Source organism: Trichoderma gamsii (genome assembly GCF_001481775.2).
Source record: "Trichoderma gamsii strain T6085 chromosome Unknown Scaffold_73.2, whole genome shotgun sequence".
In the NCBI taxonomy this organism is placed as follows: Eukaryota; Fungi; Ascomycota; class Sordariomycetes; order Hypocreales; family Hypocreaceae; genus Trichoderma; species Trichoderma gamsii.
The window spans coordinates 72,473-86,519 of NW_020171410.1; the positions used below are offsets into that span (position 1 = coordinate 72,473).

The 14,047-nt window shown below is 44.8% G+C and overlaps 7 protein-coding genes across 7 annotated transcripts; 5 read left to right on the plus strand and 2 right to left on the minus strand.

Annotated features, from left to right (window-relative positions):
• Positions 1 to 736: 736 nt before the first annotated feature.
• On the plus strand, positions 737 to 1,727 carry TGAM01_v210824 (hypothetical protein; the record flags this gene model as incomplete). The annotated part of the gene is made up of 2 exons (XM_018810328.1): positions 737 to 862; positions 921 to 1,727. 2 exons carry the CDS (start codon positions 737 to 739, stop codon positions 1,725 to 1,727), a joined length of 933 nt encoding a protein of 310 aa, XP_018656472.1.
• A 487-nt stretch (positions 1,728 to 2,214) lies between these two features.
• TGAM01_v210825 (hypothetical protein) lies at positions 2,215 to 3,962 on the plus strand (the record flags this gene model as incomplete). The annotated part of the gene is made up of 4 exons (XM_018810329.1): positions 2,215 to 2,483; positions 2,539 to 2,810; positions 3,019 to 3,439; positions 3,494 to 3,962. 4 exons carry the CDS (start codon positions 2,215 to 2,217, stop codon positions 3,960 to 3,962), a joined length of 1,431 nt encoding a protein of 476 aa, XP_018656473.1.
• A 1,156-nt stretch (positions 3,963 to 5,118) lies between these two features.
• Positions 5,119 to 6,114, plus strand: TGAM01_v210826 (hypothetical protein; the record flags this gene model as incomplete). The annotated part of the gene is made up of 1 exon (XM_018810330.1): positions 5,119 to 6,114. One exon carries the CDS (start codon positions 5,119 to 5,121, stop codon positions 6,112 to 6,114), a length of 996 nt encoding a protein of 331 aa, XP_018656474.1.
• Positions 6,115 to 6,395: 281 nt separating this feature from the next.
• On the minus strand, positions 6,396 to 7,014 carry TGAM01_v210827 (hypothetical protein; the record flags this gene model as incomplete). The annotated part of the gene is made up of 2 exons (XM_018810331.1): positions 6,396 to 6,746; positions 6,817 to 7,014. 2 exons carry the CDS (start codon positions 7,012 to 7,014, stop codon positions 6,396 to 6,398), a joined length of 549 nt encoding a protein of 182 aa, XP_018656475.1.
• A 2,058-nt stretch (positions 7,015 to 9,072) lies between these two features.
• TGAM01_v210828 (hypothetical protein) lies at positions 9,073 to 10,572 on the plus strand (the record flags this gene model as incomplete). The annotated part of the gene is made up of 4 exons (XM_018810332.1): positions 9,073 to 9,368; positions 9,449 to 10,190; positions 10,250 to 10,354; positions 10,411 to 10,572. The coding sequence occupies 4 exons, from the start codon at positions 9,073 to 9,075 to the stop codon at positions 10,570 to 10,572; spliced, it is 1,305 nt and encodes a 434-aa protein (XP_018656476.1).
• An 810-nt stretch (positions 10,573 to 11,382) lies between these two features.
• TGAM01_v210829 (hypothetical protein) lies at positions 11,383 to 12,513 on the plus strand (the record flags this gene model as incomplete). Its single annotated transcript, XM_018810333.1, has 3 exons — positions 11,383 to 11,418; positions 11,470 to 12,353; positions 12,414 to 12,513. The coding sequence occupies 3 exons, from the start codon at positions 11,383 to 11,385 to the stop codon at positions 12,511 to 12,513; spliced, it is 1,020 nt and encodes a 339-aa protein (XP_018656477.1).
• A 520-nt stretch (positions 12,514 to 13,033) lies between these two features.
• Positions 13,034 to 13,814, minus strand: TGAM01_v210830 (hypothetical protein; the record flags this gene model as incomplete). Its single annotated transcript, XM_018810334.1, has 2 exons — positions 13,034 to 13,578; positions 13,628 to 13,814. 2 exons carry the CDS (start codon positions 13,812 to 13,814, stop codon positions 13,034 to 13,036), a joined length of 732 nt encoding a protein of 243 aa, XP_018656478.1.
• Between the last annotated feature and the right edge of the window lie 233 nt (positions 13,815 to 14,047).

Consider the following 14,047-nt stretch of genomic DNA (forward strand, 5'->3'; position numbering starts at 1 on the left):
TACCAAAACAGTAGATCTCTACATCCTCAAAGTCGAAGTGGCTTCTCACCTATTCAATACATGAGTAATCGGCCGCTGCTTAATCAAACAGGCCTAGTAACTGAATCTAGCCAAAAATGGGTCGCTTTATTCCTAACCTAAAAGTGACGTAAGAGACTGCTCCGTATTAAGGGTTTGATAGTATCCCTAAGGATTTTAGGGAAGAAGAAAGTTACCTTAAACTACAAAGTAACTATGAAAAGTACCAGTGATTGCTTGAAGTCGTATAACTGAGGTCTAAAGCAAATATGCGAGGCATTGTTGGAAGAGACCTTCATATTTGGATTTCTTCGACGCAGACCCAAAATTTTATAAATTACCTGATGTGTTGCTCGCTGTATCTGCCAAATCACATCTCTATTAGTTATCTTTTCTTCGCGGCGTAGGCATGTTGTCAGATGCGTGAACAAATTGCTCAAAATGATGCGACGCAGTGGAGACCGCTAAATAACGATTGAGTTTAATGACATATCTGACCTGGCATACCTAGATAGTAATATTGTTTTTCTGCACGATATGTTTGTCTTCCTTCTATTATCACCTCTCAGTGCATCCATCTTGTACACTTATAAACATGCGATCTTCCTCCCAACTATCTGTGAAAAGTAGCTCATACTGATCATTCGACAATATAATCACACAAAGACCACGCACATTACAAACATTATACGACAATCCGATTCCGAAAGCGGTGAAGATGACAGCATCAACTCGTGTTGACTTCCTTACGGTGGATGGGGTTACTTTAAGAGGAGATTTGTATATGCCAAACTCGGCAACAGCAACATCAACAGGTGTGCCCATTGTGGTCATGACACAAGGAGTAAGTTTTTCCACTAGCTGATCCCTTTTCTTGTAGTGGCTGTGCTGACATTTCGCAGTTGACGTTATTGAAGGAGCACTATCTGCCTGACTTTGCTAGCCGATTTCAAGCAGCGGGCTATGCAGTACTCATCTATGATCATCGTGGCTGGGGATCTAGTGACGGACAGCCTCGAAACGCCGTGAACCCAATGCAACAAGCCGAAGATTATCATGATGCCATCATATTTGCTCGAAACATAAAAGGAATCGACCCAAGTCGTGTTGCTATGTGGGGAATTGGACACTCCGGTGGTGCAGCTATGATATCAGCAGGCAACGACGATTACGTGAAAGCCGTCGTGCTCGTAATGCCATTAACGTCAGGCGCGCGAGATGCTGCAGGTTTCCCACCAGAATTAATTGACCGCAGCAAAGCAGATCGACTTGCAAGAATACAGAACCCCAAATTAGGAGAAACATATGTACAGGTCTGGGATAACTCGCTTGAGCAAGCATCTGGCGAGCGTGGACAGGTCATTCTGCATTCTCCTCCTGCATTCGAGTTCATTGATGGTGGTAAACGGCGCTCGGACGCTGCTGGGACCCCATGGGAGAACAAGATTACACTACAGAGCTTGTACGATATCGGCAAAGTTGAGCCTCGGGATTTTATTCGAAGAATTAGCCCGCGCCCGTTGCTCTACCTCGCCGCGGTCGAAGATGTTCTAACTGGACCCATCGAAGCTCATAAGACAGTTTTTGAGCAGGCAGGAGAGCCAAAGCAGTTTATTACACTGAACAACCACCACGTGGCAAACTACTTTGGGGACAGTTTCGAGGAGAACATCTCCGCACAGCTTGACTTTTTGGAAAAGAACTTGTAGATGATTTAGTGTACCATTAAATCTTAACTTCCATTGTGTAATTTCTCTGCTACCTGAGTCCAAGTGACGTAGAGTGTATAACGAAGCCCTGACAATGCGCGCCGCACCAGCTCGGTAGACAAGTTGAAGACTCCGTAGCAGTTCGATTTTCGGACGAAATAGTTGACAAGGTGATAGGTGGCGCGCTCCGCAACACCGCTCGGGGTAATTTTCTCCCCTCCTTTAGTAGCCCCTGGCCAGCCACTTCGGAACGTTTTGCTATTATAGTGCCACCAAATCAAGACAATCTAGTTTTCCCGCCTAGGAACTCATTCTACTCACGTGCAAGTAACTTCGACCTATGTATCCATACATGTAGCTATTATACGCCCGCAAGGCCCGTGCACCCCCAACTACTTGAGTTTACGAGTATCACGAAACCAAGGTGCGCAACTTTTGTATGATTGCGAAGACAGCAACTGGGAATTAGATGACATATTCTGCAAAGATGGAAAGCTCTGGTAGTGGACAGGCAAATGAGAAGAAGAGTTACTCGAAGAAGGCAGCGCGTGAACGCAGGGAGACAATTCCAGAGAGACGGCTGCGCGTTATGGGAACAACATCGCTGAGGTTTTCCCAGCCTTCAAAACAGGGTAGGCGGCCATCACGAGCAACACGTGGTGCTGCTGCGTCTACGGCCGACCAGAGCCCGGATCAAGGCCCAGCTACAGAGGCCGAGCCTAACAAAAGGAGGCGTCAAGTCCTTCAAGCCCAGCGGTAATTGACACTTCCTTAGGCCACAAACTGAACAAAATGCTAATCACTTACATAGTGCACATCGACAAAGGACCTTAGATTATATTGATGAACTTGAAGCTGAGATATTTCGGCTAAGGACTTCAGCCACGGCAACATCCAGCGATGTAGCACAGTTTCACAACGACCAACCGCCACAAACCGCCTTCAAAATAATAAACAATGTCAACGTTAATGTTCTTATCCAGAGCTTCAACGGTCAGATTGCCCCAGGAATATTCACCAGCATCTACCCCGGAGCTACAGATCCTTGCATCATGGACGGCGTTTTAGGAAGTGATGTTTTCTGTGAGTGCTTTCTCCTCGTCTGGATAAGTTTTTATGTCGCATTTTATATAAAGCGTTGCTAACCTTGTTTTTCCGACTGTAAAGCTTTTGCGTCGACTTCAATACCCCCAAGCCTCGAACTTTTTGACCCTTTAACTAGACTACTTTTCTTCAACTGTATGTACCCCCTGATGTAACAGGTTGTAGGCGCTGGTCTAATATGGAGTAGTCTCGGAGAATATTGCTCCAACGCTTGTTGCCGTGGATGGAGCCTCGAATGGCTTTAGAACCCTTTTACTGCCACTCGCCTGCGCTGACGACCTTGTTCGATCTGCAACATTAGCAGCTTCAGCAAATCAGCTGCGATTTCAGCGGCCCAAACTGGCGCCTATGGCATCAAAATATCAGTCGGCAGCAATTGAGAAGCTTTCTGTTTTTTCTAGATTCGAAAACGCGAGTGGTTCGACACGCAGCGCGATTTTGGCGGCCATAATCCTGCTTATAATCACCGACATGATGAATGGGGGTCATCAATTTCATCTCCTCCTGAATATGGCCAAATCCTGGGTAGAGGCAATGAAGCACGATGATGTACCCACGGGAAGTTCCCGGTCGGGGTTGGAACAATTTCTGCTCAACCAACTTGACGTGTAAGTGCTTCTCAAACCATGTTGTCACTATCACAAACTGACGACAGTTGATAGAGTACAATTGTATGCCGAACCTTTACTCAAGGAACAATACACAATACTGGCACAGTATGAGCCTGATGATCGCACCTTCAAGGACAGGATCATCTGCATCTTCAAGTCGATAGAGGAAGCTATTAAACAGGCATGCAATATTTATTCCTATCATGTCATGCATGATAGCCCTCCACCGGACATTGAAGATATTCTAGATAACCTGAAAATATCTGCGGAGGAGATACCCGCTTATGCTCCTGGCGAGAATGCGCTGGCCTGGGTGTATTTCATCGCAGCTGCAGAGAGCAGTATCCCTGCCAAACGGACATTTTTTGCCAAGAGACTCATGGGCATTTTCGAGCGAGGGAATTTTAATAACACAACTACTGCATTTGTTATGCTTCATCAAATTTGGAATTGTCAAGAAGCGGGCGACAACTGGACTAAAACACTGAAAGATACACCTTCTGTACTTGTTTTGAAATGAGACGATCTACTATGACTCAGGTCTTTATTCCTCAAAGCACAAATTGTGACGTGTGTGCAAGCTGGCATGTAATACATCGCATGATGAAGATCATGTATTTTCGTCTAACAGCCCAACGAGCCTGCGACAGGAAATAGGGGATTCTCTCAGTCGCAATAGTCTCCAAACTATCTAAACGTACTTCGTAGTAAAAGTTGCAAATACGCGATCTTTTTTTTTTTTTTTTTTTGCATTACCATAGGCAATCTCTCTTAGTTTATCAGAAGCTAGGGATCATTGGTTGGGTAATGTTCAAGCGATTGCGTTTTTGTTGCATTTATCGGAAAAATTAATGATCACTCTTCAGATCAAGCCAATTTGCATTTGTCGCATTTCGCTAACCGCAAGTTCCATTTTTCTTTCATTTACTACCTCTTCTAATTGATCATGCGCGTGATATTGTTCATCAATGTGTTAGAATCCATACCGATTACATTCACGCTCAACCAAGAAGCAGCGGATTGATAGAAATGGATCAATACCTTTTCATATTCCGTTGACATGATTTTCTTCACTTTGCTGTATATTTTATGTGCCTCTGATTCAGTCGCTGGGTAGTAGTTTACTGTATCCTAAACGTGTTGTGTGCTGTGCTATTCGACAGATAGATGGAATGGTGTTTAAAGCTTGGCCTAAAGTAGCCGATTGATTCAATATCATTTTAGAGCTTTGTCGTCATTTCAGGCGCCGAGATCTCCGCACCCAGCGCTAATTCTACGGCATTTTTAGAGCTGTGTCGTCAATGCGGAGATGCCGGCGCCTGGCTGGACCACTTCGGACAAACAGATGAGATACAGCTGAACGGGATGACACATCTTTCTTTTTTTTTTTTACACAGCATTTTTCTGTCAATTTTGTAAGTTCGAACGAAACAAAACTCAATGAGTCAATTAGGCACTACGCTATCCACATCGTAAGCTACAATGGCAAGATATAAATGAGTTGATGCGGGACACTTAGAGGAACGAAATCATCTTCCCATATCAAACATTGCACATACACTAAAGGCTCAAAGTCTCTGGATACAACAAGAGCAAAAGAACACCGGCACTACAGAATACAAAACATACAGAAGAAACTTTCTACGTGTTTTGGAACTGAAAACATACGCTACAACATGCCTAACGTACTTGTTATCGGACCCGCTGGTTACGTTGGTTCTGCTCTCAGCGAGCAGCTTATCCGCAGCGGCGATCACTATGTCTATGCAGTGTCCCAGAGCGATGAGGAAGGATTCCGACTTGCCACGAGCGAAATCATTCCTATCAGAGGCAGCCTCGACTCTTCTCAAGCAGTATTCGAACTCATAACATCCAACAAGATAGACGTCATTGTGGACACCTCCAGCTACAACGACAAAACTACAAAGTCAAGGCTGCTGAAAGTTATCGCGGGTGCGGAGAATCTCAGACAGCAGCAGCTGGCGAAGAAACAATGGATTCAGCCAAAGCTCGGGTTTGTTACTGTGAGCGGAATCTGGACTCAAGGATCGACTGAAGACCCTTATGGCAGCTTTCAGCAAATGGCGCCTGAAGCGAGCTCTGTACAGCCTGAAGAAGGCCTCGTTGAGTCGAAAGCCCTGTATGAACAAGAGGTTCTAGCGGCTAGGAGCTCCCTTGATGTGGCTGTCATCCAGCCCTCATTTATCTGGGCTCGAGGAGGCGCAGCTTGGACTCGGATCCTGGGGCCCCTTGTCGAGGGAGCGCGAACCAGCACTACCGGCACTATGAAAATTGCCGTTGACCCAGCAGACCAGATTTACTGTTTCACCAACATCGATGATGTTGCTACTGCCATTGAGCTGGCGGTGAACAAGCTACAGCTGATCAACGGAAACAGTGTTCATCCTGTGTTCGAGCTTGTTGGAGATCAATTCCCCGTAGGATTGCTTTGCGAACGCGACGCGCTCTACTTCGGATGCAAGGGCAAAGTAGAGCTGCATAAGCCTGAGAAGACTGGCTTTTTAGATGTTATTGGTGGAAATCGCAACGCCAATCGCACAAAGGCGGAACAGATTTTGGGATGGTACCCTAAGAAGCGATATTTCTTGAGGGACACATTTATCTACGCGAACTCTTTCATGGCAGCTTTGGCACTTGCGAAGCTTAAGTAACCGTTGGATTAGGGAGAAATAGCCTACAATCCTTGTTAATATAGAGTGAATCAGCAGCTTTTTTTCTTCAAAAAGAGATAGACCAATAGTAATTTTGAATGTGATAATTCTATGAAGGATGAAATTATCATTGATCGTCTGCTAACTTTTTCATACATGCGCAACGGAATCCACCAAGGCCACATAAAAGGACTAAGGTCTCAAGACATGCTTCGGACGCTTACTCAAATTCATAGTCATTGCTATATGAGATAGGACTTGATTTATCGCCAATTCATTATTTAGTCGCTCCCTTTGTCTTTTGGTTCGCCTCTATTGCCAGCTAGGTCACTTGTCTTGTAGGCCCCGCTTGCAGGATTTGGAGGATCAATGATTCCTAGCTGTTGCAGCGCAGTTAAAGCCCCTTCTTCCCCAAGTTCCTCCGTAATCTTGCCATCTTTTACTGTGAATATAGTAGTACCAGAAAAGTGAATTATCTTTCCCGTATTCGGTGTGGCAAGCTGGCCAGCCGGCAGATCGTCAAATGCAACACCTGTATGCTTGCCACCACCAATCCAGCGCGTTACAACATAGTCTTTCTCAGCTATCATGGGAATTGGTCCATATGGTCGAAAAGTGACATTTGGGAATGCCTTTATAGATCTTAGTAGAAGACTAGGGGCCAGGTAGAATTTGTTCACCGCAGCCTTTGGAGTAACTTACTTCTCGAAACTCAAGCAACATCTTCTTGACTTCAACCTTTCCTTCGCGGCGGCCATGCATTGGATAGTTGGACACAAAGTCATCTGAGCAAAGCTCATCGACAATGTTCTCATTGCATTTGCCCCAAAATTCTTCCGAATACCTTGCAACTATTTGCTTATTCTTCTCTTGAACTGTTAGCTCATCTGTAGAAGACATATTTTCTTCGGTGTATAATTTATTGCACGTTGATATGAAGCAGTAGGGTATTGGCCGGTGTCTTATATGCGTTATAACTAGGCATGTGCTCGCTCTAAATGCACGGCTCGGACGAGCTGGTTCACTTGTCACGGTCCAAAACCTAGCTTCTGACTAAAAATATGTCATACTGACCGTGACTATTATCATCTTACCCCACATCTAGAGCGTCAGGCGCAAACAGAAAACAACTAATGTGGGAATTTAGAACACACAATTCAACATTCTCTGCATGCAAACTTCCAATTGGTACGATAGATATGACTTTGTACGCGCTTGTTTATCCTGCGGTCTTTGTTTTTCTATCTTCCACTAGTATCCTGGTAGTTAAAAACCTGGCATTAGGCAGTACTCGTCTTGCGAAACGGTGGCAAGCCGTGGGGGTGGCAGAGAAACTATGTGGCGCTAGGAAAACTATGCGGTGTATGGCCCATTGGCCTATCTATTCAAGATCTTTAGAACAAGAAGCTTTGCTGGATTCTCGATGGCTACTCACGGCGACTTGACGATTTACGTTCTATTATTCTGCTACCTACTTGTCTTTGCCCATTGATGCAGCATACACCGGAGAATGCAACACTCTATGCCTCTGCTATGACTTGCCATTGTCTCCTAGATGGCGAATCCGCCTACTGGTTTCACAACGTGTACTAAGACAGGCTTAGCATGAAGATCTTCGATAGTTGTGATTCTGTTAAACTCTTTCAAACTCTCTCCTTGCTGATGTAGCCGCAATGCTTCGATAATCTTGAATCTATTATGTCATCGTGCTAGCCAAAATGATTGCCAAGTTATTTTCAAGGCCAGAAGGGATGGAAAGAAAGTTACTTTTCAATTATAAATATCTCTTCGTTACCACTTTCTGAATTTACATCAATAAATAAATGGAAGCGAATAGTTCTCGGCTCCTTATCTGCGCCATCTTTGATGATTGGTTGATAGAGCTCAATGATCTTGAAAGCCCTTAAAATGCCGGGGCTACACGTATTAGCCAGCGACAAAAGGTCCTACCTTGCCCCCTCAGTCTTCCCTAGTTTTGGGTACACTGTTGCTAGGATACACGGTCGCTAGGATAATGCGAGTGAAATTTTCATATCTCTTGCCGTCTATTCCGAGTGACAGCTTGGCAAAGCGCTCTTCAACAGTTGCGGGCATGTTTAGGATTGCAAAGTTTTGAAAGTTCAGTATCTTTGTTTCCTGACTAGGCGAATTGTTTGAGCTACTAGTGGTTTGTTCCAAAGCTCAGCAGACACTTTAATAAATAACCGACATATCGCGAGCCGTTACTAACTTTGGACCAGACAGTAAAGATAACTGTATCACGGTCGGCCAAATTGGGAGAAATCTTCCGCGGGCAAAGCATTACACCGAGCGTGAATTGCCCTTTTGCCCCATGCATTTACGCCTTTGTGAAAATAGTTCGGTAATAGCGCAGAAACATGAGGTGAAGTTAATTCACTTAAGCAATTAATACCTGTTAAAGTACGTGCGTAGGCTATTCCGTACTTTTGGCGCGGACTATACGAACAATTTGTTCCAATTAAAAGCCCCCACGTAGGAATATCACTTGCATTTAAACTGCTGGGAGATAAAGTGGATACATCCCAAAGAGGCATTCTGTTTTGGAAACTTGGGACAGTGTAGTAACGAATTAGAAGCTAAGAATTTCTCTAATCTAGAAACAGAAAGTAACTTACGCGCTTTATCAGTAAACCCAGAGGCATTATGGGTTAATGGCTCTGTTCCAAAAGAGGTTATTGGCCAAACCGAGAAAAACATGGCGAAATTCGCAGGGACCTAGAGCTTTCCGCTATTCCGACATTCTCGTAGTTGTTCAGATGGCAGTGCTATAGCAAAATTGGGAGACTCTCGCAACTAAAAGAATCTCCTAACTAAGAATGTTACCTATTTATACCGGTAGAGAAGCCTTGAAACTTGAGAAGAAAGATTTGTACTTCATCCGATCCGACATCAACCACCTGAGCAAATCTGTGGAAGAACAGCAAGAGAAAACAAAAGATGTCGGTTATCAAGCATTACGTTTCATTGGCCACAGCTCTGTTAGTCGTCTCTCGCAGCACACTTGCATTGGAATGGGATGCGACGTACGGAAATAGTCCAGCTCCCTTTAAGCTGGCGGTCCATCCTGAGATTATTGCATTAGCTCACCAAAAGGTCGCTTTAACTCGATACCCAATCGATGTCAAGCAGCCAGATTGGAGCGATGGACCTCCCGTGCATAATGCTACATCTGTTCGAGACTATTGGGTCAAAGAATACGACTGGCCAAGCACCCAACGGGATATCAATTCACGGTAAGCCGATAAATCGCTACGATTTTGTCTTATACTTCTTCGGCTGCTTCTCAATAGCTGACCAATACTTTTACTACAAGCTTTAATATGTTTACCACAACAGTCGACGCTAAGCCATTTTCCGAATATGAAGAACGCGTACCTCTGCATTTTGTTCATCATCGATCCAATCGCTCTGATGCTATTCCGCTTTTGTTCATCCACGGATGGCCTGGATCCTTTCTTGAGGTCGAAAACCTGCTGGAACCATTGACCAACCCTTGTGATGCCTCACTCCCTGCCTTCCACGTCGTTGCCCCATCTATACCTGGATTCGGATTCTCACCCGCCCCAACGAAGCCGCTTTTTGGCCCTCGCGCTGCTGGAGAGGCCTTCAACAACCTGATGCATCAGCTCAATTATACACACTATGTTATCCAAGGAGGAGATCTTGGAGGATTTATTAATCGATTCATGGCATCGTCTCATCCAGAGTCAGTTCTGTCGGTGCTAAGCAATTTCTGGCTTGTGCAACCCAATTCGACAGACTTTGCTAGATATTACGCAGGTAATACTACAGACGACGAGACATACGTGATCGAAGAATTCTGGAATTTTGAGAACAAGAGCAGCGGGTATCGTTTCGAGCAGCAGACCTCGCCCCTGCAGATTGGATACGCTATGACCGATAGTCCCATCGGCTTTGCCATGTACATATACGAATTCATGTTTCTGACAGTTCAGAACTATGTCTGGAGTGCAAAGGAGCTCATTACTTGGTCTTTGATGTACTGGATTCAAGGGCCGTATGCTGGATTCAGATTCTACAAAGAAAGTGTCAATGTAAGTGGCCTTCTCAGACGGCATATGCTGAAAGACAAGACCTGCTGATAATACTGTAGGATCACATCCTTGAGAACGGACTGCTTATTAACTCCACAACGTTTCCCTATATCCACCAGCCGGTTGCCATTTCCGAGTTCCCGGCAGATATTTGGTACAGGACTGTAAGTTTGCCAATACAAAGTTCTCATTCGAACTTATATTAACGCTTTCTTCATAGCCTCTAGACTGGGCCCAGAGAGGAGGCAATGTTGTCATAAGGAAAGTACATGAAGAGGGAGGACACTTTGCTTCTGTCGAAACGCCTGATCTCCTGATAGAAGATATACGGTCTTTCTTTGGAAATGGCACTCTTTCTAACACGACAATGTTTGGTTACTAATAAACCACGAGATTAACAGAGAGATGCTGCTGCAGTTAGACAATTCATAGCATCTAGACTAATACTTAATTTTAATATTTATATGGTTTGACTAAAACGTTTACTTTTTTTTTTTTGTGGCCGTGCGTACAGCAAATTTCAGGTTTTTGCAGTTGTCAATAACATATGACTTGGAAAATTGTATAGGATCTTTCTGGAAGACTAGTGGCTATACAGACACAGCGACGCTATTCACAAGCTGACATGTCTATACGTATGCCACTAATATTACGCTACAATATAATAAAGGCATCGTGGATGAATTACTCTTTTCCGCCTTATTTTTACTTCAATTCTTCGCCATCAAGTTTGCCGCATCTCTATGCACATGGACACTTGTATTGTAATATTCGTGTATTAGTCTGTTACTGCCGTGTAGGCTACTAATTGCACGGAAGATGCCGCAGCGCCGAATAGACTTGGGAGCATTAGCTGAAGGCTACCAAAGTAGTTCTCAGAGCGGGCCCGATTTCCTTAAAGAGCTACCTGCTTCCTCATCAGTTTCGTCCGGTATGATCCGGATTAGTGTTTTGGGCGGCGCCATCTATTAACGCTTTACATCTAAGTACATATGTTTACGTTATTCTCAGACATGGTGTTGTAAGGCGATAGTAACTGCAAAACTAATAAAAAGTTCAACTATCGAACGTGTCGAATCAATCTTTATTCTCATTGCTCATCATCTCCGAACACAACAATTGCACCAATAAACTTGTCTTTGCATTACTACATATAATATTAGCGATAACTTACAGCACTCTCATAGCGAATATGGCGCCTCCGCAGATGTCTGAAGAATGGAACACAGTAAGTCCATGTTCATCCAATGCCAAAATGCACAAGACTAAACAACAGCAGTTCGCCGCAACGAACCCTAAATACATCAACCACAATGAAGACTTGGCATCTATCCGAAAAAGCATTAATCAGCAGAGCTTGGATAACATTGCTCTGTTGAAGGAGCCAGCAATGGCTGCCCTTGCCAGCGTCAAGACCGAAGACGCTGTAATTACTCTTCCACATGCGCCGAACCACAAGTTTGCGATCCGAGTATATTCGCCTGGAAACAAGAGTTCAGCGCCACTTCCCATCATGCTTTACTTCCATAATGGATATTGGGCCACTGGCAACGTGGATGGCGACGATTTGGGTTGTCGGGCCATGATTGGACACGGAAACGATCTCATCATTATCTCTTTCGAATATCGTCTTGCTCCAGAGAACTCATGGGACACCATTCTGTCGGATGCGGAAAACGCACTTGTATGGATTAACCAGAATGCGTCTACCTATGGAGGCGACATCCACAAGGGGCTGTATATCGGCGGTGCTACTGCAGGCGCTCACTTGGCTGCTGCAGTGGCTGTCCGCGCGCGTGACCGACATGCTTCCATAAAGCTTTCCGGCCAGTGCTTAATCGTCCCAACGGTTCTTGTATACTCTGGCTCCAAGTCAGTACCATCTGGGTGGGCCGAAAAGGTTGTATCCCACCAGGAGAACGCTGATGCACCTGTCTTTGGTGAAAATGAATGGCAAAAGTACCTATCCCTACTGAATGTGCCCGAAAGCGAAAGGGAAAAGGGAGATAATTTTCCTGTCTGGGCAGATTTGAAGGGGCTTCCTAGGACATATCTTGCTATGGACGGCCCAGACCCAATTAGAGACGAAGGCTACTTATACGAGGCAATGCTCCGTAAGGCTGGCGTGCAGACTCGAACCGACCACTATGAACTACCCAATTGGTAAGCTGTTAAATCTTTTTTTCTCCCCCAGAGTGCAACTTTCTGTCTAACATGCAACAGGTTTGTTCAATTTCCACAACTGCCAACAACCGCCCGAGCCGGAATGGAGCTCGCAACAGGCGTACGGTGGTTACTGGAAGCTGGCAAGTACACCTTGTAACTGGAAGGCGCGAATACAGTGTAACATATAAAAGTTGGAGATCGGACTCTTAGATAAATATTTATAGAAGAAAAGTTGAAACGTTTATTTTCCTCCCACTACGTTTTGTTGAGGGCTAAATCGCGTCGAAGCGGTGCTGAATCATCAACATACAACATCCATTACATGACGATCTAAGTAGCCGAGATCATAGTGTGACGGCAATGCTAAATACAAATTACAGCAACAGTGTCAACGGGTCACTATATCTTCTAAGAAGATTGTTCCTAGCCCTTATTTCATCACACATATGTACTCTCAGGGCTCGTTGGCAGATTGTTAGAGTGCTTTTCTCCAGCTTTGGATGTTCTTCGGTGGTAGCTTAAGCCGGTCGTAATACGTGAACGCAACACACATACAGCGTTTGTTAAGCATGCAGCGGGAAACGTACAATCAAACAAATTGGAGCAATTCTTTCAATTACATTATGTATAATATAGTTCGTTGTGATCCTAACATAGCCTCATGTCCAGTCACTGACCTATGCAATAGGCCGTTTAGCGTGGTCCAGCTTCGTGAGGTCTGTGTTGGTGAGTCGTTGCCACTTGTGGAAGTGGCCGTTGTTTTCCACAATGGATGTCTGCATTCCCCAAGTATCAGTCCTCTTCACTGTCGCAGAAATGGCTTCATAAGCTTCCGTAACCCTGGGCTTTGCGACATCTCTGTCATGCTCTTCGCGACTCTTCCATCCGCTGATCATCACTCCTCCTTTACCAAGCGCAGCGTATCCTCTTTTGTCAGAAAGCACGGGCTGTTGGATCTCTCCCCATATGTAGCCAACGCACGCATCTGACTGCTCGATTGCAGTGAAAAACTCATCCTGCTTTGATCTGAACGCGTCTTCGTCGATTCCCCAGAAGAATACAACATTTGTCTGGGGTGCATAGAGTACTCTCCTGTCCGGCGTGTTTGGACTGATTACATATAAATCGGTCTTCTCTTTGTCCATGATGTGCCACAGTGCCTCAGGGACCGCGCCACCGATTTCCTGCTTATGGACATCATGCTGACGGCGAGTTTGGTAATCTGTCTATTAGAACAAAGAAATAGCAGAAGCAATGTAAATCACTCTTACCGATGAAATGCATTGCTATGTTTGGATATTTGTAGCTTCGACCCCAGCTGGCTCTCACAGCTCCGGGGATTGTTTCTGCTCCCAAGCGAAACGCTTCTAGCCAATCTTTGCCATCTTGAGTAGATATGTCGTCGATTGTGTGGTCGCCAATCTCCGTAATAACGACTTCCATAACAGGTTGCACCATTTTCAACAAGTTCAAGTTGGAATTTGGTAGCGAATGGATACAAAAACGTTGAGTATTCGCAATTGAATATTTTATTCGCAAGTATCAAACGAAAACCACATCGCCAAGCTTGTGTATATATACACAGTCTTACTACGGCCAGCGAACCTTAGTAGGTACTTCAACGGCAATTTTAGTACTGATATGGAATCAACCTTCCAGTTGTGAACCAGCCACACTGGCTACATTTACAA